The sequence below is a fragment of the Dryobates pubescens genome, chromosome 2, assembly GCF_014839835.1.
Source record: "Dryobates pubescens isolate bDryPub1 chromosome 2, bDryPub1.pri, whole genome shotgun sequence".
Taxonomy (NCBI): Eukaryota; Metazoa; Chordata; class Aves; order Piciformes; family Picidae; genus Dryobates; species Dryobates pubescens.
The window spans coordinates 18,458,059-18,482,328 of record NC_071613.1 but is presented as its reverse complement, the minus strand read 5'-3'; the positions used below and the strand labels follow the sequence as shown (position 1 = coordinate 18,482,328).

Genomic DNA, 24,270 nt, shown 5'->3' with positions numbered 1-24,270 from the left:
TAACTGTTAAAATGATGTGAGCATGGCTGTATTAAGGTGAATAAGCACTTTGTTGTAGAGCTAATCTTGCTGTGAGACCTCACGTTGTGGAGGGGGAACTGATGGGTTGTTTTTCATTCTCTGAACAGTTGTAGTATGCTGTTGGAATGTGCCTCTGTCACTCACCACAATGCATGCTAAAAATAAATTCTGCACACAGTGTAGGAAAATAAACTATTGCTGATGGGTGGAACCACTTTGTGACTGTAAAGCAAATGAGGACTGTGCAGTTAGGGTTTGTGGATTGAGTTCTATCAGGTGAAAACCTAGTTTAAAAGAAATACCAGATTTGATAGCTTTTCTTCAAGGAGGAGGCTCTTTTTATTTGTGCATCAGCACCTGTGATTCTGAAACAGCAGGTGGGAGAGCGGCATGGAGCACCCAAGGGTGTGAGTATTTCAGTGTTAGGATGGCATAGGTCTTGGTTTGTTTGTGCCTGTGTATTGACATGGACTGGAGGGGCAGTTTTTAATAACCTGAGATGCACATGCCTGAAATGAGAGGATTCTCATGCTTACAGTGGTTTCATTCAAGACACTTCTGGATTTGATTGGAGTGAGCAGCCTGATGCAGCCTGGTAGGTAATAGCTGCTATTCTTTGTATGTCATGTTTGTTTCTTGTGCAGACATTCAAATTTGGAGAAATGCTAAAATGTTTTAAGCTGTGCCTGTTAAATTCCTTCAAAACACATCTTGAAAGACTAAGGGGCCTGAGAATGTTTTGTCCAAGCTGAGAGGGGATCTTACTAGTGTCTATAAGTATCTGGGGGGTGGATGTCAGGATGAAGGTGCCAGGCTCTTTTTGGTGGTGCCCAGTGATAGGACAAGAAGCAATGCATATGAGCTGGAACGCAATGAGGTTCCACCTCAACATAAGAATTTTACAGTGAGGGTGCTGGAGCCCTGGGGCAGGCTGCCCAGACAGGTGGTGAAGTTGTCTTCTCTGGAGACTTTCAAAACCCACCTGAATGCATTCCTGTGTCACCTGCCCTAGGTGATCCTGCCTTGGCAGGGAGGTTGGACTAGATGTGTGGGAGGTCCATTCCAGCTCCTAACAGCCTCTGATTCTATGAAATTGTTTAGATTCTCAATGACTTAAATGATTTTTGTTTTGTGCACAGCTTAAATATGAGAAAGTAGAAACCTTCTTCCTACGTAGGACTAATTTAATTAAGGCTGCTGCATAAATAAGCATTTGCCCCTAATTTTGAAAGGTATCACAGTATCACTAAGGTTGGAAGAGACCTCAAGGATCATCAAGTCCAACCTGTCACCACAGAGCTCATAACTAGACTATGGCACCAAGTGCCACATTCAGTCTCCCCTTGAACACCTCCAGGGATGGTGACTCCACCACCTCCCTGGGCAGCACATTCCAATGACGAATGACTCTCTCTGTGAAGAACTTTCTCCTCACCTCGAGTCTAAACTTCCCCTGGTGCCGCTTGAGACTGTGTCCTTTTGTTCTGGTGCTGGTTGCCTGGGAGAAGAGACCAACCCCTTCCTGGCTACAACCACCTTTCAGGGAGTTGTAGAGGGCAATGAGGTCACCCCTGAGCCTCCTCTTCTCCAGGGTAAACAATCCCTGCTCCAGGTAATTAAGGGTCCGAGTCTTAACATGTTGCTGAGAGGAGCAATCTTTTCTATCCTTCCATTGATAGCACTCAGGGAACTGTTCTAATTACATGTGAATGCATTTGTCCCACAGAAATTTTCTCCTTGTATTTTCTCTTCTCCTCAGGAGCCCCAAATGGCTCTCACCCTCCCTTTGGAGCACAGCAAGCACTTCTTACCAGCTGAGACACAATCAGATTGTTCATACACTAACTGCTGTTCCATGGGGCTTTCCTTATTTGTGCTGGAGTACAGAGGGGGCCCAAGAACACCAAGCAGGTTGCTCTCTTTTGGGAATGGGGAATCAAGGAATGAGAGTGAGGCATTAGCACAGCACTTCTCTGTACTAGTATACAGAGAAACTGACAGTGGTTAGAATTAACAGTCGTGACTGTACAGGCACTGCTGGAACAGCTTTGCCTGGCCCTGCAGGCTCCCCATGCCTCACCATTTAGTCCTGACACACAAAGGATATGCTCTGTACACCTCTACAGTTCAGAAAGCGCCCTCAACATTGCCAGTTCAACAAAGCCAAGAGGCTTCCCCTGCCCAACAGATGCAGAAAGCCTGTCTCACCAGTAAGCACAACTAATTCTTGTTCCTTTTTGAACAACCAAAAAAAAAAAAATTGGGAGACCTATTTGTGATCCCAAATTTAAATTCTGCCCTCAGAATGTACAATGATGCCCATGAGGATCGCTTGGCTGGTTCCATTCATGCCTATTCATCAGGATGGCCGGGTGCCCACTCACATGGTGGCTGACTGTTCCACTAAGTCAGACTGCCAAGGAGAGCAGGTTTAGAAGAATAATCTGCACAGTGTTGCTGTCTCCTGCTCTTTTGGAGAATGTTCTTTCCAGCACTTTATTAGCACCACACATCTTGGTCTAAGAGCCTGCTAGGAGGAGCAGACTGACCTAAGCCAGATAAATGCACTCCTCAAACAGGGCAATAACATCATCAGAGGGACAATGAATCTCTTTTCTGTGAGATACTATTTTATTTTTTTTAACCAGGTTTTGCAGGTGCTGCAACCTGCTGTAAAGTAACCATCTACAACACCTGTGGAGATTCAGTCCCTTGTCCTGGGGTAAGTGGCAGACAAACAAGGCTTCCTGCATGGTTCAGTTACAACAGGGATAAATTTACCTTGTGGATAAGCTACCACAGTTTTAAGCTTCTACCTTGCATGATTACCTTCTGCTTTTTCCTCTTGCCCATTGTCAGTTTCACCACAAGAGGGAGGGAAACTCCCCACACTTACCATAGAAGCACAGAGGCATTCAGGTTGGAAAAGACCCTTGAGATCATCGGGTCCAACCATTAACCCTACTCTACCAAGTTCACCACTAAACCATATTGCTAAGCACCACATCTAAATGACCTTTAGATACATTCAGGGATGGTGACTCCACCACCTCCCTGGGCAACCTGTTCCAAAGCTTGACCACATTTTCAGAGAAAATATTTTTCTTAATGTCTAGCCTAAACCTACCCTGATCTAGCTTGAGGCCATTCCCTTTTGTTCTATCACTACCTGTAAGAAGAGACCAGCACCTACCTCTTTATTTTGTCTTTTCAGGTAGCTGTAGAGGGTGGTAAGGTCTCCCCTCAGCCTCCTCTTCCCCAAACTAAACAGTCCTTGTTCCTTCAGCTGCTCTTCATCAAACTCATTCTCTAAGCCAGAAGAAGAGCAACCAGCTGGGTTGCTCCTCTTTGCATCTGCTCCAGTGCTGCCTTCTACTGGTGCTCAAAACTGAACACAGCACTTTAAGAATGGCCTTACTAATGCTGAGTACTGGAAGATAATCCCTGCCCTACTCCTGTTAGTCACACCATTGCTGATCCAAGCCAGGATGCCATTTGCTCTCTTTGCCATCTGGGCACACTGCTGGCTCATATATAGCCACTTATTCATTAGAACCCAGACATCCCTTTCTGCCACACTTTCCCAAGCCTGTAGCATTGCATGGGGTTGTTGTGGCCCAAGTGCAGCACCTGGACCTTGGCCTTATTGCAGCACATCCCATTGACCTCAGTCCACTGATCCAATCTGTCTAAGCCTCTCTGCAGAGCCTCCAGGCTGTTGGTTGCAAGGGTAATGGTTTCTTTTAGACTAACACCAATGGCTTTTCTGGGCCTTCTCAGAAACCACTATGGTTCTACTAAACTTCAACACATGAAGTGGTATTCAGGAACAGGTGCAGTTACATGCTGGCAGATACCAAAACCTGTTCAGAAAAGTTTAACAACGCTCAAAAAAGGGCAGAATTGTAAATGCAAGCACTGCAAGTGTACACCTGGTTGTAGAAGAGGGAGCACCTCCAGTTCAGGCAGACTCTGCACTCACTGAGCAGTGCCAAGAAAGGAAAAATCTACAAGCCAAGCTTTGTACCACATGGATGTTTATCAACATCAGTTTCATGGGTCTTACAGAAAGCATATGTATGTACAAAGGGACAGTTTGCACATGAACACACAATTTTCCACTCTTCCAGGAGCCTGCTGAATCACAAGGGCTTATTCTATCCATAATCATTCCTATAGGCTTTCTCTTGGATACGTAACACCATTCTCCGAGCGTAAAAGTCCCTGTATTCCTCAGGTAGTTCCTCAAGTGTTTTCAAGGCTCTGTCCAAGATCTGGATAGCTCGAGAAGCTGCTGTGGGGTCTTTGTTTCCATACGTGTCGCTCTTATCATAGGACTCAGCAGGAAGGTGCTTCCAGAAGACATTCACTGCCACTCCAAATTCCTCAGAAACTACATTGTGGAACCACAGAGCTGTGGGAAGAAGAATGCCAAAGTGAAAACTACCCTTTGAAACTTCTATGTGCCTCATGACCAGAGTCAGAATTGCCCAAACTAAATCTAGGTGAGGAAAAGCCTTGGCTACTGTATATTTTTATTATCAACTTATCTGCTTGTGCAGAAGAATTATTAGGACTTGTCTTTCCATTCCTTATAAGCCCAGTAACTACCACCCACAATCTTCATCAGAGCATGTGCTAGAGCCATAGAAGAACAAAAATGGCACTTCATATTGTGCCATCAGAAAACTCAGGCTACCGAAGTAATTTCAGAAGTTGCTTTTACAGTGCTAACCTATTAAGACAAATTCAGAAGCATACATTGTACTCTTGAGGGAAGACAGGATTTGTGGGTAGCTATAATAATACTTTTTATTAGGCTAATTAGTACAGTTGGAAGAAGTAGATGAGTTTTGCCAATGTCTTTCTGATTTGTAACATGGAAATGCTTTGGTAACCTGGAAATGAGAAACTACAAACAGAACTGTTTAAAACTGTTTGTTACTTACCTGGAATGAACAACACATCTCCTGCTTCCAGCTGACACTGATAGCGCTTGGCTCTCACAAAGAGTGGGTATTTGTCTAGGTCTGGGTTATCCACATCCAGCACCTCTGACTTACTACCTAGGAGAGCGTTCAGAAGTAATGAATAAACGTTGCAATGGCAGCAAAGCATTACCACACTGCTGGAAATGGCACCTCCTGAATCCAATTTCATACTGGTTTGTTGTTCTGGAGCTCTTCTATGAACTAGAAAGACCTGATAACACTCCTCATGAACTGAAGGGACATGTTCTCCTGTTGGATTTTTCCTGTAACTGCAACCTTACTAACACTTGGTTCAGCTGGGAGAAGTGAATGGGGAGACCTAACAGCAGCCTTTCAGTACCTGAATGAGGCCTACAAGGACAGAGAGAGACTGTTATGACAAGGGACAATGATTTGAAATTAGAGAAGAGCAGATTTAGATTGGATATTAGGAACAAGTTCTTTAGCATAAGGGTGGTGGAACACTGCAACAGGTTGCCCAGGGAGGTAGTTGAGGCCCCATCCCTAGAGATATTCAAGGTGAGGCTTGACAAGGCTCTGAGCAACCTGATCTAGTGGAGGATGTCCCTGCTGACTGTAATGGGGTTGGACTAGAAGACCTTTGGAGGTCCCTTCCAACCCAAACCATTCCATGAATCTATGTTTAAAACACATTTGAAATCCAGACAGAACACTGCACTCCTCCACAGTTAGGTGCTGAGAACAGAACTGGGAAAAGCTGGTGTGCTCCCCTGCAAATTTCCTAACCTGCTGCACTAACATGATTATTTTCCACTGAAGCAAACAAGATCAGAGTTAAAAGACAAAATTACTTCTTGCACATGACTCTTTGTGATATTTTTTTTTTCCTACAGTGCAGCACTTGTGAGCTGTAAAGGCAACTACAATCCCCAGACTCTGAACTAGGCATGTATGGCTTGCATACCTGATAAATATAAATAGGGTGCATCTTGAGGACTGTAGAGAACAACACGTTTCTTCCCTGTTATCTGGATTAATAAGTTATCCATTACCTGGAATAAGCACAGTAAGAGAGATGTCAATCAAGAGTTAAAAATGAGCATACAGCCTGCAATTACACCAAAATAGCATCAGCTTAAACTAGGGCATTATTAACAACTTCACAGGTTGAAACTTACCTGAAAGAGCTTCCTTCCATATGCAGTTAATCTAAAAATCTCACAAATGGGAGCTACTCTATCCCCAGAGCTGCACATTCTTGACTGTGTATCTGGAAACACAGTATTGCTTTCCTAGAGCTTTGTGTTTTCCCTTAAATGGGAATCAAGTTCTTCCATCTTGAAACAGACACACCACACTTTAGACGTGAACCAACCCAGGAAGTTTCACTTCAACATGAGGTCAAAACTTCTTTGCTGTGAAGGTGCCAGAGCCCTGGAACAGGCTGCCCAGAGAGGTTGTGGAGTCTCCTTCTCTGAAGGCATTCCAAACCTGCCTGGACATTGTGGCAAGGTGCTGCGGGTTACCCTGCTTTAGCAGGGGAGATGATCTCCAGAGGTCCCTTCCAACCTCTACAATTCTGTGATTCTATAAAAATATGGTAACAAAATTCATTTAAAATTCCTTTTCTTTTGCAGTGTTACCCTTAACACCTTTTGCCAAGTTTCTATTGATAAAGGATTCTTTTTCCTAATTGAAGTGCAAACCCTCTATTTTCCTTATAAATCAGTGTTCAGAATTACACTGCACAAGGTTAGAAGTTGGTGAGGGGGTTGGAACACAAGCCCTATGAGGAGAGGCTGAGGGAGCTGGGGTTGCTTAGCCTGGAGAGGAGGAGACTCGGGGGTGACCTTATTGCTCTCTACAACTACCTGAAGGGAAGCTGTAGGCAGGCGGATGTTGGTCTCTTCTCCCAGGCAGCCAGTACCAGAACAAGAGGACACAGTCTCAGGCTGCGCCAGGGGAGGTTTAGGTTGGCTGTTAGGAAAAAGTTCTATACGGAGAGAGTGATTGCCCATTGGAATGGGCTGCCTGGGGAGGTGGTGGAGTCACCATCATTGGAGGTGTTCAGGAGGAGACTTGATGGGGTGCTTGGTGCCATGGGTTAGTTGTTTAGGTGGGTTGGATTGGTTGAGGGGTTGGACGCGATGATCTTGAAGGTCTCTTCCAACCTGGTTTATTATTATTATTATTAAGACAATCTGAGTTGGAGTCTACCACACTGCAGCACCAGATCACCACAATCAATGTACAATTACCACAATCTGGCTATTAGAATAAAAAAAAATAAGAAGGTAGTCTTGGAGATTAAAATTATGTTTCACTTTTTTAACTAAAACTCAAAACAATAAAGGAACAAAATCAAACATTTCATCCTGTAAGTATGGAATTAAGACATAAACCCAGTAAAACATTATGCCCACACAGTGTATCTGTTTCAAATTCACTGTACCACTGTACATGAATCACTTCGCTATTACAAAATATGTGATGTCATTAACTGACTTGAGTCAGAGATTTGCACCCTAACATGAGATCCCCATCATGCCATCTCCAGCATTTTATGCTAAACACCTATTACCTACATCATAATGCGTCCACAACTGTAATCCAGCTGAGCTGATGCGGAAGACACTAGAGAAAAACTGCTCCTTCTCAAAATAGTCTGGAATTTGAACATCTTCTGCCAAAACAGGGAAGTCCTTTCTGATATCAGCAATATCCTGAAGGAAAAAGGACACAACTCTTAGAGAATCATGTGTGCATGCTAAGATAAGGGAGCACTTCACTATCACTTCCCATCATGTGAAACACAGCAGCACTGGCAAGCAGCTGGAAGCAGCAGTGCTCTCGCAGCACTGACTTGGTCAATGATATTACTAAGAACAGACAGTTGCTTTGTACCATGGCTGCTAGAAATCACACTGAAGGAGAATAGATCAGAAATCTTTTTACATTAGTTTCCAACGAAAGCTGGAGAATGAGAGGTGAGGAAGGTACACTTCAGTGATTAGCTAAGCCCTCATACAACAGCAACTATTTTAGACATTTGGGTTTAAATATTTTGATCGAAATCCAGTCAGATTCACAGACCAAGTGACCATAAACGAGTTGTATGTCTGTCTGACAAGAGGCTTTTAGAAATATTCCCACACTGTGACTTTCCAGTGTTAGAACTGAAATCCCAAGTAGCTCACCTTCCTAGCATCTTCTCCCACTGATCGCAAATAGTACTTTTCATCCTGCAGAGAACACAAAAAGAGAATTGTTTTGCTTTTTAAACAAGAATTACAAACACACTTAAACAAAGAGCCTGTATTTTCCCATTCATCTGCTGCAGAGCTTCATCACAATACACAAATACAAATGTCAATTACAATGTGCTCCTATGGCCAAGAAGGCCAATGCCATCCTGGGGTGGATTAGAAGGGCTGTGGTTAGTAGGTCCAGAGATGTTTTCCTCCCCCTCGACTCTGCCCTGGTGAGGCTGCATCTCAAATACTGTATCCAGTTCTGGTCCCCTCAATTCAAGAAGCACAGGGAACTGCTTGAAAGAGTCCAGCACAGAGCCACAGAAATGATTAAGGGAGTGGAACATCTTCCTTATGAGGAGACTGAGGGTGCTGGGGCTCTTTACCTTGAAGAAGAGGAGACTGAGGGGTGACCTCATTCGTGGTTATAAATGTGTAGAAGGTGAGTGCCAAGAGGATGGAGTTGGGTTCCTGGTGATGCTCAATGATAGCACAAGGGGCAATGGGTGGAAGTTGAAGCATAGGAAGTCCCATGTAAATACGATGAAAAAATTTTCACTGTGAGGGTAACAGAACACTGGAACAGGCTGCCCAGGGGAGTTGTGGAGTCTCCCTCTCTGGAGATATTCAAAACCTGCCTGGATGCATCTCTGTGTGATCTGGTGTAGGTGATCCTGCTCTGGCAGGAGGGTTGGACTCCATGATCTTTCGAGGACTCTTCCAACCCCTAACGTTCTGTGATTTTGTGAAATTCAGCAGCTGCCTTATGCCGCCTTGACTCTGCTGCGCCCTGCTGTTCAATTCAAAAACCCGGGGAAATAGGTTCAGAGCAGAAGAGTGAAGTGAGAGGAGACTTGACAACTGCTTCAGCACTGCTGTTACTTAGAGTCAAAGCAAATGCATATTATAATTGAAATTCTTCAGAAGCCTGGTGCAGGAAGCCCTTTCAATTGGCTTCCAAACTTAACAGCATCCTACATCACATAAAAGGTGGAAAGTATGTCTGCATTTAAAGATGTTTGCTTCCTCATCACAGCTATCTGAAAAATGCCCAGTTTGAACACTGCTCTGTAAAGCTAATAGCCACACAATTGTTACCACAAACTGTGTTACAATAAATATTTGTGGTTTGATAGCAGATGTAATCAGATGAAATACTTCCACGACATTTTCTTACAAAATGCACAAATGACACAGTTCTTACTCTAAAGCAAGGTTTGATTTCTAAGTTTTATGCTGCAAGCTCATGTAAGAGCTTTTGTTAACAGGATGACTGAAGTTAGTTAACTACACTGTACACATACAAAACTGTTAGAGCAAGTCCAGAGGAAGGCCACCAAGATGACCCAAGGACTAGAACACCTCTGCTGTAAGGATAGGCTGAGTGAGCTGGCATTGTTCAGCTTGGAGAAGAGAAGACTCCAGAGAAACCTTACAGCTGCCTTCCAATACCTGAAGAGAACCTACAGGATGGCTGTGGAAGGACTTTTCATAAGGGTGTTTAGCAACAGGACAAGGGGGAATGTTTCTAAGCTGAGAGAGAGTAGGTTCAGACTGCATCTTAGGAAGTTCTTCAGTACAAGGGTGGCGAGACTCTGGAATAGGTTGCCCAGGGAGGTTGTTGATGCCTCTTCCCTGAGGGTGTTCAAGGCCGAATCTAGTTGAGCAGTGTCTCTGCCCATGGCAGGGAGGCTGAAGTAGATGATCTCTGAGGTCCTTTCCAACCTAAGCCATTCTATGAAAACAACTTCCAAGAGAAATTACTTCTTCCCATTTTTTCCCCCCTTGGCTCCAAGCCACACAAACCAGTTAAATCTAAAGTGAAGTTCTTCACTGGAGTTAAGACTCTGAATTTCAGTTCATCATTTTCCCCTCCATATTCTGGCAAAATAACTGACAGAATAAACTGTGACAGCAAAGAAATTACCTCAGAGAGAAAGTACTCCTTGTGTTTGTCTTCGGCTGCTCTTCGTACAAATACATCAAAAGGCAGAGTTCTGAAATGTCAATATTTACACAGTGAATCCTTGTAACAACGCATGGTCCAAATGCCAGGTTTAACCCCACAGGCTCCCTTTCCATGTCTACTGTAACTCAAGATGCAATCTGTTGCTCTTTTTTTTCTTATTATTATTTACCATGGTGACTAATCAGTGTTTGCAGTGGACATTTGAAGAGTTCATCAAAGACAGAAATTCCACAGTTACAACTCTGCTTTAGCAAATTTTTCCAATGGGTGTCCAAATTGAATCAGGTAACTGCTGAGACTGGAAGGCACCTCTGGACATCTTCCAGTCCAGCCCCCTTACACACTGTGCCATGAATTTGTGCTTAAGCCCAGCTACAGATCTTCATTTGTAGATCTCTACCATTTATTTCAGTTATTTCATGAACTTTTTGAAAGGTGTGCTGCCTCAGCTGCACACAACACAGGAATCTTGGTATTGCAAAGTGTTTCTTTACAGTTTTCCTTGAATTATTAAACAAAACTTCAGAAGGTTAAAAAAAGAATCACTTGGCATTAGAGCCTGTCCCTCTGAAGTCAGTAAGTGTTAAATATTTAAGTAATGGGATAAAGACTTTGGCATCAGTGACAGCTGAGTGGTGAACCAAGCACAAGTAGTAACAGGACCTGTATTCATTGTTATGAATTCAATGTTGTATTCACTTGACTCACCATCTCCCATTAAGTGCCACCGGGCAATGAATATACTACATGTAAACCTGAAACTTCAGCGCAACCACCAAGTACTAGGGTTAAGAAGAAATTATCCTCAAAGGAAGTTTTTCATGAGCCTATTATCCACTCTACTGAAACATGACCTGCTGCCTAGACCACTTCTCTAAATGTTTCAGGGTTTTTTTGTAATAGTCAAAATACAACAACTGCCTCAGTCAATGGCAAACCAAACAAAACCCGACCCTCTATCTGCAGGTGAACTGTGCTATCATGTCCATTTATTACTGAAGAAGTTGAGATCACAGCTCCATGACAGCTTAAACTGGAGTGTGCTGGTGCTGCCACAGCTCTGCCCCTGCTGTCTGTTCTCCCTTACACTAGCACTGGCACTCATCTGACCTCATGGATGCAGATTTCTGCAGTACATCACAACCTGGCTGAATGAGTTCCAGAACTAGCGCAGAGATAGGGCTAGGAGCATGCAGCTTGTAACAGAACTGGGGCACTGTGCATGTGCATCAGTTTAAGCCCATGGAACTGCACATTACATCCTCAGTGTTTCTGTCCTTTTAGTTCTACTTATTCTCCCTCCATATAGAATGGAGAGCTTGCTGTGGAAAGGGCCAAAGCTTCCTATCTTTCAAGTGAAGCAGGTGAAAGTCCAAACATCCACTATAATGAAGCATCATCAGAGCACATCCATGTGTCTGTCCACAAACCTGCTCAAACTAGCATGCCAGACCAACTGCATGTGAGCTCTCACTAAGAGATATTCTAGCAAGAAACAAAATAGAGCAGGGCAAAGGAAACAGCCATTCAAGTACAACCTTATTTGAAAGATTCAGAAGTTGATTATGCAGAGGCCAAAATATAGAATAAGATGTTTTTAAATCCTGAACAACAGGCTCTACTTACAGAGACTTACAGTTTGTTTACATTTAACAGCATATGCTTCAGCCTTCTTGAAACTTTAACAAACTGAATACATCTTGCTCCCACTTCAGGAAAACAAACAACAACTAAAATAAAGGCATTTACCCCCAAAGAACAACACGATGACTGAGATTGAATGACCTCCAAAGACATGTTCTGGCAACATAAGAGGAACTTCAGGGGAGATCAAGAGTGTGCATGACCCACATCAAGATTAAAGAGCTGAAACATGAGGTGAAATGTGATATCCAGTAGTTTGAACATTCTGAGAACTGCACATTGACTTTGAAAGGAGCTTGCTTCTAATTAGCAACACCCCTCTAGAGTGGAACAGCATGCCTGCCACATGCCAGCATTCAAAGGCAAGTCAGAAACTAGCACCATTCAGTAACACTGAAAATGTTCCATGTAATCAGAACAAAAGAGCATATCCCCTGCTATCAAGGGGGGGTTAGTTTGGTTTTTTTAATTAACACCAGTAAACTTCAGGCTCAAGTTTCCTACAAGAGATCTGTCTTAACCTGTCTTCCTGCCAGAACTTTTAAGGCCCTGTTTGGCCCCTCCTATCACCCTTGTAGTATTTAGTCAGCATGTTGCGATACTTGTGGAATGAAAGGAGAAACCAAGGAGCCCACCTTGGTAGGTTTTATATTCTTACCCTCTGATTCAAAGAGACGCACTGTGTGTTTGACAGTTACAAGTACATGCCTTTAAAATACAAAAGGCCTTGGGATGAAGTACCTATACACAAAGTTCTTACTGAGGAAATCCATCTGTGGCACCACTGAGACGTGAATCTTTACTTCTTTAGATCCTTCAGCTTGGCTCAAGTAATCAACTGTCCACTTGGTTGTGCAAGTGCCCAGTTCCATTCCTTTCAGCACTACTGGCTTTCTCTAAGGAAAAAAATAGTTATATGATGAAATGGTCACAGCATCCAGCAGAAAAAAAATAATTTCAAACTAAGTGCAAACAAGTCAACTGAATACTGGGACACACTACACAGTGACAACTGATCTGTTGACAGTGGCAATCAAAATGCTGAATGTTGAAACAGAATGCAGTAAATGGCAGGGCTGCTCCTCTGCTTACTTTATGCTCTCTCCTAGCAGGGTAATGACAAAAATGGAGAGACAAAGACAACTTTAATGTTCATTTTGTTCTGGGGCCACTGAGGAATCTGGCCAGACTACAGAATAGCTTGAGCTGCTCTAGCCACAGCTTAACAGCAAGCAGACAAAAGACCATGCAGTTAAGGTGCAGCCTGTGAGCTGTGGTAGTGCTCTATGTTGTCCTAAAAGAAGCTCTTTCAACCGACATTAAGGTTTCGTGATGCTGACAGCCACAAACAGGCTTGATCCAGCACAAGCACAAAAAGCAGTAGAAAGGCATTTTGCTTTGAATCAGGATCGTGGAGGAAAAGGAGGCAGCAATGATAAAGCGCCGAAAACCCCCAATCACTTTTCTTTAACAGAGATCAGCTGTCGGAGCTTTTCAGCAAGGATTTGATTGTAGAAGCTCCCTGTTCCTAATCTCATATTCAACCAAAGGGATCTCGATACCTTTTCGGAAACACGAAATAATCAGGCCTACGGTCTGCCTGCGCAGGACGCAGAAATCCCCGGCCTGCCTGCCTGCCTTCCCTCCCTCCTCTCCCCGCGCACCCGCGGCCTGCTCCAGTGCCAAGTCAGGTCGGGCAGCTGCCCCGGGCCCGCCGCGGCCGCTGAACCTCTCCGGGGAAGCAGAGCCCTACCCGGGGATAGATGTCCCTCAGGAACTGCTCCCGCGTCACCCCGTCCAGCGACACCACCGGCACCACCGCCTGCTCCATGGCTGCCTCCGTACCCCTCCGCTTCTCCCCGGAAAGATGAGCCCGCGCAGAAACGTTCCGCGCCTCCTCCAACTGGTGAGGGTCAGGGACACAGTGGATTCCGCCCTTCCCCGGGAAGCTCGGCCCGCGGGAACTGCGCGCTTCTCCGAGCAAGGGCGATCGGAATCTCCAGGCACCCAGAGCAACACCGCCTCCAGAGGCTGCCCCGCGGCGAGGGAACGGTGGCGGCGGGAGGCTCTGTTTCCCGCGGAGCAGGAGTTCCGATGGACGCAGCAGGGGCGGGGCGGGGGCGCACCGCGGCCGTCATGGCGCTGCGCGGGGCTCCGGCCCGGGGCTCCTGGCTTGCGCGCGCGCTGGCGGCGCCGGGGCTGGCCCGGGTTCCCTCTCCGGCGCTGGCCGCCGCCGCCTCGGCCCTGCCACTGGCCCGGTGCCTCCCGCTCCGAGCCGGTTCCTCACGCTCCGGTCCGCCACCGGCCGGCTTCCTCCCACTCCGGCCTGTCGCTGCCTCGGCCCCGCTACCGTCCGGGTTCCTCCCGTTCCGGCCCGTCGTGCGGTTTGCCAGCACCGCCGGGCAGGGGCCGGAGGCCGAGGGCCCGCAGCGGCGGGTGGTGGTGGTGAGGATCACCAGCCCCTTCCTTTGGCTCCGCACCCGCTTCTATTACCTTCTAATTCGCCTCTACTTCGACCAGGAGTTCAGCATCGAGGAGTTCACGCGAGGGGCCAAGCAGGTGAGCGGGCGGCTGGGCTCGGTCACCCGACCTGGCCCATCGGGGAGAGGCGAAGGGTCTGTCAGCTCTCCCCCGCCCGAAGGGAAAGGTGCCCGAGGCCAGCCGGCCTAGCGGCGATCTCGCTGAGCCTCCCTGGACAGCTGCTGGTGTCTGCGTTTAACTTCACATGTGGACATCGTAGCGCCCGTGTCCACTCCTGTATAAAACAGAAAGAGTTCCCCACTTTGGTTCCAAGTACAGGAGAAAGTGGGAATAATCAGAGGTGTGCTTTTCTTCAGACTTCTCTTGGGCTTTCCCCCCCACGTTCCAGAGTTAAAATGAGCTGGTCTGGCTATCTGCTCAAGCCGTGTGAAGAAAGGCGCTTCTAGATGTTTTAGAGACTTTGTGGGCAAATATATCTGCTCTTAGCAGGTTTCCCTGAAATGATAAAGCTTGGGCAGGCACAGAGTTGCTGAATGTATTTATTTCTCCAAATTTATGTGCGCAATAAGCTTTGTCAGCAGACCATGTTAAAGAGGTAGCAATCTCAAAGCTACTCGTGTGAAAACTGCAGTTACCTGCTGTGAAACTTCAGTTACTGTATTTAATTGAAAACAAAACAAAAACCCACGATAAAAGACAAACCACCTTAAAACAACACAGCAGGTGATAGGGGACAGAATGTGAAGATGTTTAAGAGCAATTCAAGAGAGACAAAAACCCCTGCACCAAATTAGTTGCCATGTCTGCAAGCACCTGTTGTACCTTGCCCTGTTTTTGCCTTTACTTGCAGTAGAGTCCTCAGCACTCTATCCCCATCTCGCATATCTGCTAGTTGACTATGTTGAGGTGTTATTTAATGTAAATAGACCTACAAAAGTGAGGGAAAAGGGGGAGTTGGGTTTTTGTGAAATTCAGAGGCTAAACCAGATTTTAAAAGAATTTCATAAACTGGAGTTTTGTTTTCACTGAAGCCAAAAGATGAGCTGGGAAAAGGGACTGCAGAACAAAATATTTACAAGGTCACCTAGAGCAGGTCACACAGGAATGCATCCAGGGGGGGTTTGAAAGTCTCCAGACAAGGAGACTCCACAACCTCTCTGGGTGGCCTGCACCAGGGTTCCACCACTCTTGCCATGAAGAAGTGTCATGCTGAGGTGGAACTTCCTGTGTTCCAGCTTGTACACATTGTTCCTTGCCCTAATACTGGTCACCACCAAAAAGAGCTTGACACCTTCATCCTGACACCCACCCCTCAGGTCTCCATTAATAAGATCCCTTCTCAGCCTTTTTCAGACTAAACAGCCCCAGATCTCTCTGTTTCTTCACAGGAGAGATGTTCAAATCCATTAATCATCCTCATAGTTCTCCATTGAATTCTCTCCAGCAAATCCCAATCTCTTGAGTTGAAAAGCCCAAAATCGGGCACAATATTCCAGGTGTGGTCTCACCAGGGTGGAGAAGAGGGCAGGGAGAGCCTCCCTAGACTTTCTGGACACACTTTTCTTGATGCACCCCAGGATACCATTTGCTCTCTTGGCAAAAAAACCCACATTGCTGTCCCATGGAGAACTTGCTGTCCACTAGGACTCCAGGGTCTTTCTCCACGGGGCTGCTTTCCAGAAGGACAACTTCTAGTCTGTACTGGTGCCTGGTGTTGTTCCTCTCCAAATGCAGGACTCTGCACTTGGCCTTGTTGAACTTCATGAGGTTCCCTTTTGCCCAGCTCTCCAGCCTGTCCAGTTGTTGTTGGATGGCAGCACAGCCTGATGCAGTGTCAGCCCCCTCTCCCAGTTTGACATCAGTGACCTTGCTGATGAACTTGCTTCCTGGTTTAGTAAGCTATGCATTCCCTTGCCTGTTATCAAAAGGCAGGGCTTTAGATGAGAGACTGAAAAGAGATCTGATGCTTTTATCAGTTCTTGGGATGACTTTTAATGCTGGAGAGATTCCGTGTCAATGGAGGTACATTTTGCAAACACTAAAGTCTTCAGTCATGGAATATTTGGGTAGCTTGTCACATAGTGAGGGATTTATCTGAAAAATGAGCCAGCTCAGTGTTACTTGCTCATGTATTTATCTCTTGGCTTTTGCTAGGCCTTTTCTGTTGTTTCAAAGCTGCTGTCTCAGCGTAAACTTGACCTCCTGGATGAACTTGTATCAGCAGAGGTAAATACTTTCCAACTCTTGTTCTGCCACTTGATTTTCTATAAAGCAGTACTATGCAATCAGCCTGTCATTACCTACAAACACTGCCAGTTTGGATTAATTTGAGAAGAACAGCAGAATATGAAACAGGACAATTGTTTGTCCTGCTGCTTTTTTGAGTTTAATTTCAAAGCATGAAACTTAATGTAAAGTTACTGTGTTTAAAGAAATAATCACATTTGTGCCATTTGTGGTGTACCAGAAGGGACTAGAAGGCAGTGGGTTCTGGGTGGCAGATGGAGTTGTGGATCTCTGTTAGTGCAGGCAGACAGGTGATACTTGGTCTGCATAGCAAAAGAAAGGACCTGGTTTGTACTGTTTCTTGCTGCACTAATACGTTCCCACCCTCAAGCAGGTCATACAGCCAACTGCTGGTTTCAGCTGGAAGGCCTCAGACCTGTGTCATGGTCCCAGGGACATGGCTGACCTGGCTAGTTAAGCATTGGTTGTCTTGGCCTTCCCAGGGCACAGAGTTGCATCAGTTGCACCAGATGCATTAGAGTCAAGTGGAGGAGATACTTCAGGTCTATGTCTGCCTTGTTACTAGATGTCAGCTTGGCCTGCCCTATTGCTACCCATGCCTTTGCAGCAAAAATTTTGGTGCTGTTCTAGTTCACCCCCACTGGACAATCTTGCCTCCTCTCTCTAAGCAGACATAGCAAGAAAATGTGAGTTTGATTCTTACAGTTATTTTGAAAGATCATCTCCTCTTTCTCTGCTCATCTTAAATTCTTCAGGTGATTGGCTTAATATTGATCCAGAGACCTCCTGTAACCAGAGCATGTACAGGATGAGGCTGTGATATACTATATCTCAATTGTTGCTTTGGACAGTGCATTTTATATCTGCAAAATGTACTAGGAACTGATGTCTGCTAGAGAAGATGGTCTCTTGTTGCCATGTGACCTCTGAATTTATTTGTTATTCAGAGATGGCAATTCAAGTTGGGCTAAAAGCTGAGTCTGAATTAAAAATCAATGCTGCATTGCCTCATCCTTCTTTGTGAGTTGTCTTTCTCATGTGGTGTCTGAGGTGATGCATCTGCAGTTTGTGTACCACATCCTCTTTCTGTTTAACACAGCTGTGGAGGTTGTGGGATGCTCAGCTGCCTCAATGTCAGTGCAGTGTGGAGCTGAAGTTCCAGAGCAGTGATTTTTCAGTCTTTTCTGGTTTGCCACTGTGTAAACCTTTCCTAATGGGGACATGGATCACAAAATGGCAAAGATAAACTTGTGTGGTGATGGAACTGATTTTCAAAGAAGTCTGTGAAAGTAGTAAACTAATAACTAAGAAAAAATCTCACAGAATCATAGAATGTTAGGGATTGAAAGTGACCTTGAAAGGTAATCCAGTCCAACGCCCCTGCCAGAGCAGAATCACCTAGAGCAGGTCACACAGGAATGCATCCAGGTGGGTTTTGAACGTCTCCATAAAAGGAGACTCCACAACCTCTCTGGGCAGCCTGTCCCAGTGTTTTGCCACCCTCACAGTGAAAAACTTTCTCCTTATGTTCCTCCTCTGCTCCAGCTTGCATCTGTGACCCCTTGTCCTATCATTGGACATCACTGAGCAGAGCCTGGCTCTGTCCTCCTGACACTCACCCTTAACATGTTTATAAACACGAATGAGATCACCCCTCGGTCTCCGCTTCTCCAGGCAAAAGAGCCCCAGCTCCCTCAGCCTTTCCTCATAACGGGGATGTTATACTGCCTTAAGCATCATTGTGGCTCTGTGCTGGACTCATTCAGGCAGTTCCCTGAGGTCCTTCTTGAACTGAATGGCCCAGAATTGGACACAATATTCCAGATGTGGTCTCACCAGGGCAGAGTAGAGGGACAGGAGAACCAATCTCAACCTACTAACCACACCCCTCCTAATCCACTGGGCACATTGCTGGCTCATGGTCATCCTTCTATCCACCAGGACCCCCAGGTTCCTCTCTGTGCTACTGTCCAACAGGTCAGTCCCCAACCTCTACCAGTCCTTGGGATTGTCCTTTCCCAGATGCAAGTCTTGACATTGTTGGATTTCATTCAGTTTCTCCCCACCCAACTCTCCAGAAAGAAAGAAACTATAACTAGGAAATGATTCAATCCAAAGATGAGTAGTATACACAGAGAGAGAAATGAGCAGTGAGAAGGCAGAGTGTAAGTATGGTTGTGGAAGCAAGCTTAGCTGGTATTTTCTGGCCTTACTTTGCAACCCCATTTTTGACAGTATATTTTCTAAACATTTTTAATGTGCTTTGTCTTCATTGGTTTGAGCAGCAGATGGATCTTCTTTTGTCTTGCTGATCTGGAGTCTAGGAGTGCCCAAACTTCCCAGTGCATTTTCAGTTCTACTGTTCTGTGCGTTACACAAATGTTTTAGTGATACAGCTCATTTCATTAACTGCTGTAGAAAAGATTTTTACTTCAATTTCCTAATGAAAAGCTAAGTAACAGTTTTTCTGAATTTAGGTACTTCAGGTGCTGAAGGAAAAGATTTCTGTGCTCCCTGACAACTACAGGGATGCTTTAGCAGCTGACATTGATGCAATCATGTATACAACAGAAGGAGATGTTCGCATTTACTATGATGATGATGGTATGTTTAGAATTCTAAACCATTTCAGCCATGGGCAGCCTTATTTTCTGGGTTTGCTACTAAGCAGGAATTCTCCTTCCTGATACGGTTTTGAGTGCTGCTTCTCAATCCTTGGGTTTTTGTTTGTAACTAATCTCTGTATCATTCCTTGATTTCCTTTTAAACCAAAACCAGAAATTATTGTTAACAGGGCACGGTACTGGTTTGATTTCTGGTAAGGTTTTGCTCATTCCTATTGTTTTGTAATTTTCAGATTTTTACATTATTAGCCCTTAGCAATCTCAAACCACTCAAAAACAATTATTCTGCTATATGCAGAAAGCTGTTTGCTTCAGCAATGAAAATGCACCTTCCAAGAAGAATAGTGAAGCCTGGATAGTGAAGTAAATGTTACTGTTTGCACTTCTATTTTCATGGAACCTATTTTGTTCTAGCACTTCTTAATGATTTTATTCTTATTTTGTTTTCCAAGTTGTTTTGTTTTGTTTTTTTAAGCTGAGGGTGAGCCCAGACAAGTTTTTATTTTGGTTGAACACCAGCATTATGTGCCCTATTCACTGTCAGACACAGCTGAGATGGTTTGTAGTCTAACCATCAGTCTTCTAATGAACATTTCAAATTGTCAGACCCAGGGACCTGCTTTTCTGTTTTGGGAGAGAGGGGTTTTTTTGGTGGTTTTGGTTTTTTTTGTTTTGATACTGCTCCTGAGTTTCAGCAACTCTGTGTACTTACATAGTTTGAGTGGTTGGCTTTGGACCTTATGGCAACCAGCTTTTGGTAACCAGCTTTTGTTCAGGTGTTTTGATTATCATAGAATCACAGAGTTACTGAGGTTGGAAGGGACCTCAGAGATCATCTACTCCAGCCCCCTCTGCCACAGGCAGAGAGGCCTCTCAACTGGACTTGGTTGCTCAAGGCCTCATCCAACCTGGCCTTAAACACCCTCCAGGAAGGAGGCATCCGCATATTCAATGGGCAGCCTATTCCAGAGTCTCACCACCACTGTACTGAAGAACTTCTTCCTAAAATCCACTCTAAACCTACTCTCCCTCAGCTTCAAACCATTCCCTTTTGTCCTGCTGCTAGATACCCTTATGAAAAGTCCCTCTCCAGCCACCTGTAGCTTCCCTTTAGGTACTGGAAGGCAGCTGCAGGGTCCCCCAGAGTCTTCTCTTCTCCAGGCTAAACAACCCCAGCTCCAATATCACTCTGCACTTATGATACAAAATACATACCTGGCTACAGAGTGTATTATAATTGTTGCTGAACAGTATGAATATGGTTTTAAATAGCTTTATTGTTTGTTTCAGCTGCCCTTGCAAGGTCTCACTAGACTATATGGGATGTGGCAAATGGAATATTTGACCAATGAGAAACATGAGATCTAGCTTATGCTTTGATTTATTTCCAACAGGAAGAAAGTTTGTTAGCATCCTGATGCGTTTCTGGTACCTGAATGGTGCCAACCTACCTGATGAAGTACCAGGTGAAGCCAAAGTATTCCAGATCATGTTTGGAGATGAAAGCAAAAAGGAAAAAAAGCATCTTTTAACAGCAAACTATGAGTAAGTTCACTTGTCCCTTTTTTCTCCATGTACATGGGTTAGCTGTGTTAAAAGCAGTTTGGGAAATGAAAGCATTCACACTGTGCCAGTGTAGAACTTGGTATGTTTTAATTTACTTTGATTCTAATTGAGTTACTTCTCCTTGAGCTTTCCAATCCTGATTCTAGGGCCAAATCTTTTAAATACCCCTTAAAGTCATTATGGTATTACTTTGCTTCCGAGTTGACATTAATGAGAACTCTCTCTAGCAGGAAGAGCAGTACCTGGAGCATTGAATGAAGTGTGTGATCCTTTCTTGTACTGTTCCTGCAGCTTTCAGGATATAGGCCAATATCAGTTCTTGTTTCCCATTTCTTGTAGCACAGCTTGCAGCAATGCACTTAAGCCAAGCAGTCAAGTGTGATGCTGTTGATTTATCACTTACTGCACCACAGTCAGAACTGGAATTAGCTGCAAAGCAGCTTACGAATTATTTAGCCAGATGCTTTCTGCAGAAAGGCAGAACAAAACAAGCATCACCTGGTCTTCAGATACTTCATGCCACTCTGATCAAAGCACACATTAGGTAGGTGGTTTTTCATGGGAATGCTTTGTAAACAGCGTCTATGTTGGTGTGCTGATGCCAGAGCAGTGCAGAAATGTTTGCACAGTTGTCAAAATGTACTAGATGTAACCTTCTGAAAAGCTGGGAAAATTGTGGATTTTTGTGTGGGAAGTGCAACACAATCAAGGACTTCTGTAGCCACATTTGAAATGGAGAGGTGGTATGGTCTAATTGGTGAGGAGATGTGAAACAGTAGAAACAGACTGACGGTACCAATGCTGTTTGCCTGGATAGGTTTCTGTGGATCCATTCCTCAAATTAATTCAGCATCTTCCTTGGGATTGGAGGCTTCTGAGGTCTCTTTAACCTTAAGGACCTAAATAGCTCCCTAAGCCCCAGCAGAGAGATCTTTGCAAGCATGTGTTCCTGCTGCTATTTACAGTGCTGGCCTAAACCCGATGGACAGAGGTACTACAGACCTTGAAGGCCTGGTGTTTAGTATTTGAGTGCCTGGAGAAGACAGCTTTCAGGAATGGATTTGAATGTGGTTGCAGATCACTGAGGTTATACTGCTCTTGTCCACACTATACAGGTTGCTTGGGAACATGACTGCTTGAAGCTCAGACTTCTCTTTAGATGACAAGCAGTCAAAAGTGGCATGTTCAGGGAGGAAGGCATTGATGACTACAGAAGGAAGACTCTGAAAATAGGGGTGGGCATTATAATTTTCCTATTAAAAAATACAGAACTTTGTTTCAGGAAGATTAAGCATTATTGTTAGCTTGAGCTTTGACATGTGTCTGAAAATATATTACTTTTTTCAAGGTTAGCTCAGTGAAAATGAGAATTGTCAGGTAGGATGCCTAGCATGTGATTTCCTTTTACCTTACAGTTATCATCTCATTAAATGAAACCCTTTATTTAGAGGTGAGGATCTGCCACAAATCTGTATTCATAGTTACTGTTATGAAAACTGAGTGCTTTCTTGATAGCAGGATCTTATTGTTGCTGCCTGATCCTGTCTCTGGGATATGCTTGACAGGATGCTTGGTTGTATGGTTTAGTTGATTAGGTGGTGTTGGATGATAGGTTGGACATGATGATCTCGAAGGTCTCTTCCAACCTGGTTAATTCTATTCTAATTCTAACACTGGGCTGAGAAACAACAAACCAAGACTCTCTGAAGTCAGTGTACATTGTTTCTTCCTATAGAATTAATTTTGATTTTCTGATTTGAGGCATAAATATCAAAGGAAGGAGCTTTTACAGGAATAACTGTGAAGCAAACTGTTCCTTCTTGATTTCTTGTTGGTATTAGTAACTCCCTAGGGATCAAGTAAATTTTAACAACTTTTCACTTACTGTATTTCCTTTTCCAGATTCCAAAGGGAATTTACAGAAGGAGCAAAACCAGACTGGACAATTACACGGATTGAACATCCAAGGCTATTAGAATAAATGCCTTCTACAATCTTTTTATGTACCATTGTGAACGTTCTAATTTAACAAATACCAGGCTCTTTTTGGTCTCTTTTTTTCCTCTTTCTGCCTTCTCCTCCAAAAGAGGGATGAATTTTGTATGTTTAACTTTTCAGAATTGTTTCTGAGACTTGCACTGGACTGCAGCTTTACAATAAAGCCTTTTCCCTGGAGAAGGCAAGTGTAGTTGGTGCTAATGCTTGCCCAGGACATTCACACAGCACAGTTCCACATGGTACTATGAGTGTGTCAGCTGCTTACACCCTGAGAAGAAATGGTACTGCTTGAATGAACAACACTTTCTTGGCTGGTGGTCCTTCCCAGTTATTTTATTGTGTTTCTTTTTCCTGTAGAGACTGTACAATATAGAACTGAATAATATGCAAGATGAAACAGGTAGATGGACTTTTTAGATTGTCCAGTGATGGACTTTTAGGTTATCTAGTGAGGGACTTCTGAGATTGTCTAGCCTCAGCAGTTCATGATGAGTTTAGCTTGCTTTTGAATATGTTTAAAATTAAGAAAGACCCATTATCAGTATTTGGTATAGGACTGGAAAAAACAAAAAACTTCTAGCATTGCACTGGGAGAAGGGATCTGAGATACAGATATGTATTTTTTGAAAAATAAAGCCAACATTCCTTTCAATTCGGTAGCATCCAGGCAGTTCCAAGTTTAGAGGTTAATGAAAGAAAAATCAGTCAAAAACGTGACTTTAAAAGTGGAGATGACAGTGAAGTTCAAGGAACCCCTCTGAACTGCTTTTTGAAATTAGCAAATCATTAAAATTTGATGTTGCAACTGAACAGTTTTCAAATTCTCATTTTATCTCTGTGTCTGGAACATAAGATTCCTGGTGTATGTAACCTGAAGTTTTTGTTTGCAGATCCACAGGACATCATCATAACAGGTTTGGTTTAATCCCCTATCTCAACTTTAAAACCTGACTTTTCATAGATTCATAGAATGGTTTGAATTGGAAGGGACCTTAAAGACCATCTAGTTCCAAACCATCTACTGTGGGCTGGGACACCTTGCACTAGACCAGCGTGCTCAAGACCTCATCTAACCTGGCCTTGAACACCTCCAGGGAGGGGGCTTCCACAACCTTCCTGGGCAACCTGTTCCAGTGTCTCACCACCCTCACTGGGTGTCAGGAATTTCATCCTGATCTCCAGTTTAAACCTGCCTTCCTTAAGGTTCAATCCATTCCCTGTCATCATATCACTACTTTCTACCCAGACATGTTGCAGGGCTTCATGCAGTGTTTAGAAACTATGCGGTGTAATTACTGTGATTCACAGTTGTGGTGATTGAAATGTATAAACAAAACTGTAGTTCACTTCTGTTGATGCAGTGATTTAATGAGAAGAATCTTTAAAGCTTGGCAACGCATCTTTTGTGTCAAATCATGGCTTTGACTCCTTTTTACCTGCCATTCATAAATTCTTTGTCCTACATATGATCATCCCAGCAGTGAAGTGAGTGTCAGTGAAGGGTGTTTGTCATCTTA

General features: G+C 44.2%; 2 protein-coding genes across 2 annotated transcripts; one reads left to right on the top strand and one right to left on the bottom strand.

The window, feature by feature from the left end:
* Positions 1-3,605: 3,605 nt before the first annotated feature.
* On the bottom strand, positions 3,606-13,660 carry TYW5 (tRNA-yW synthesizing protein 5). The gene is made up of 8 exons (XM_009910575.2): positions 13,591-13,660; positions 12,579-12,733; positions 10,152-10,221; positions 8,171-8,215; positions 7,559-7,696; positions 5,938-6,025; positions 4,971-5,087; positions 3,606-4,435 (listed from the first exon to the last, which is right to left on the bottom strand). The coding sequence occupies exons 2-8, from the start codon at positions 12,707-12,709 to the stop codon at positions 4,179-4,181; spliced, it is 846 nt and encodes a 281-aa protein (XP_009908877.2). The 5' UTR covers positions 12,710-12,733; positions 13,591-13,660; the 3' UTR covers positions 3,606-4,178.
* Positions 13,661-13,950: 290 nt separating this feature from the next.
* Positions 13,951-23,939, top strand: MAIP1 (matrix AAA peptidase interacting protein 1). The gene is made up of 5 exons (XM_009910601.2): positions 13,951-14,396; positions 16,473-16,544; positions 19,043-19,169; positions 20,584-20,734; positions 22,658-23,939. The coding sequence occupies exons 1-5, from the start codon at positions 13,974-13,976 to the stop codon at positions 22,734-22,736; spliced, it is 852 nt and encodes a 283-aa protein (XP_009908903.2). The 5' UTR covers positions 13,951-13,973; the 3' UTR covers positions 22,737-23,939.
* Positions 23,940-24,270: the final 331 nt, after the last annotated feature.

Bases quoted from the DNA above. Each gene is read 5' to 3' on its own strand.
- MAIP1 (XM_009910601.2), top strand. From the start codon at position 13,974: ATGGCGCTGCGCGGGGCTCCGGCCCGGGGCTCCTGGCTTGCGCGCGCG. The intron at 14,397-16,472 runs GTGAGCGGGCGG...GGCTTTTGCTAG, and splicing joins TCACGCGAGGGGCCAAGCAG to GCCTTTTCTGTTGTTTCAAA. The intron at 20,735-22,657 runs GTAAGTTCACTT...TTCCTTTTCCAG, and splicing joins CTTTTAACAGCAAACTATGA to ATTCCAAAGGGAATTTACAG.
- TYW5 (XM_009910575.2), bottom strand. From the start codon at position 12,709: ATGGAACTGGGCACTTGCACAACCAAGTGGACAGTTGATTACTTGAGC. The intron at 10,222-12,578 runs GTACTTCATCCC...TTGACATTTCAG, and splicing joins AGTAAGAACTTTGTGTATAG to AACTCTGCCTTTTGATGTAT. The intron at 5,088-5,937 runs GTATGCAAGCCA...ACGCTCTCCTAG, and splicing joins ACCCTATTTATATTTATCAG to GTAGTAAGTCAGAGGTGCTG.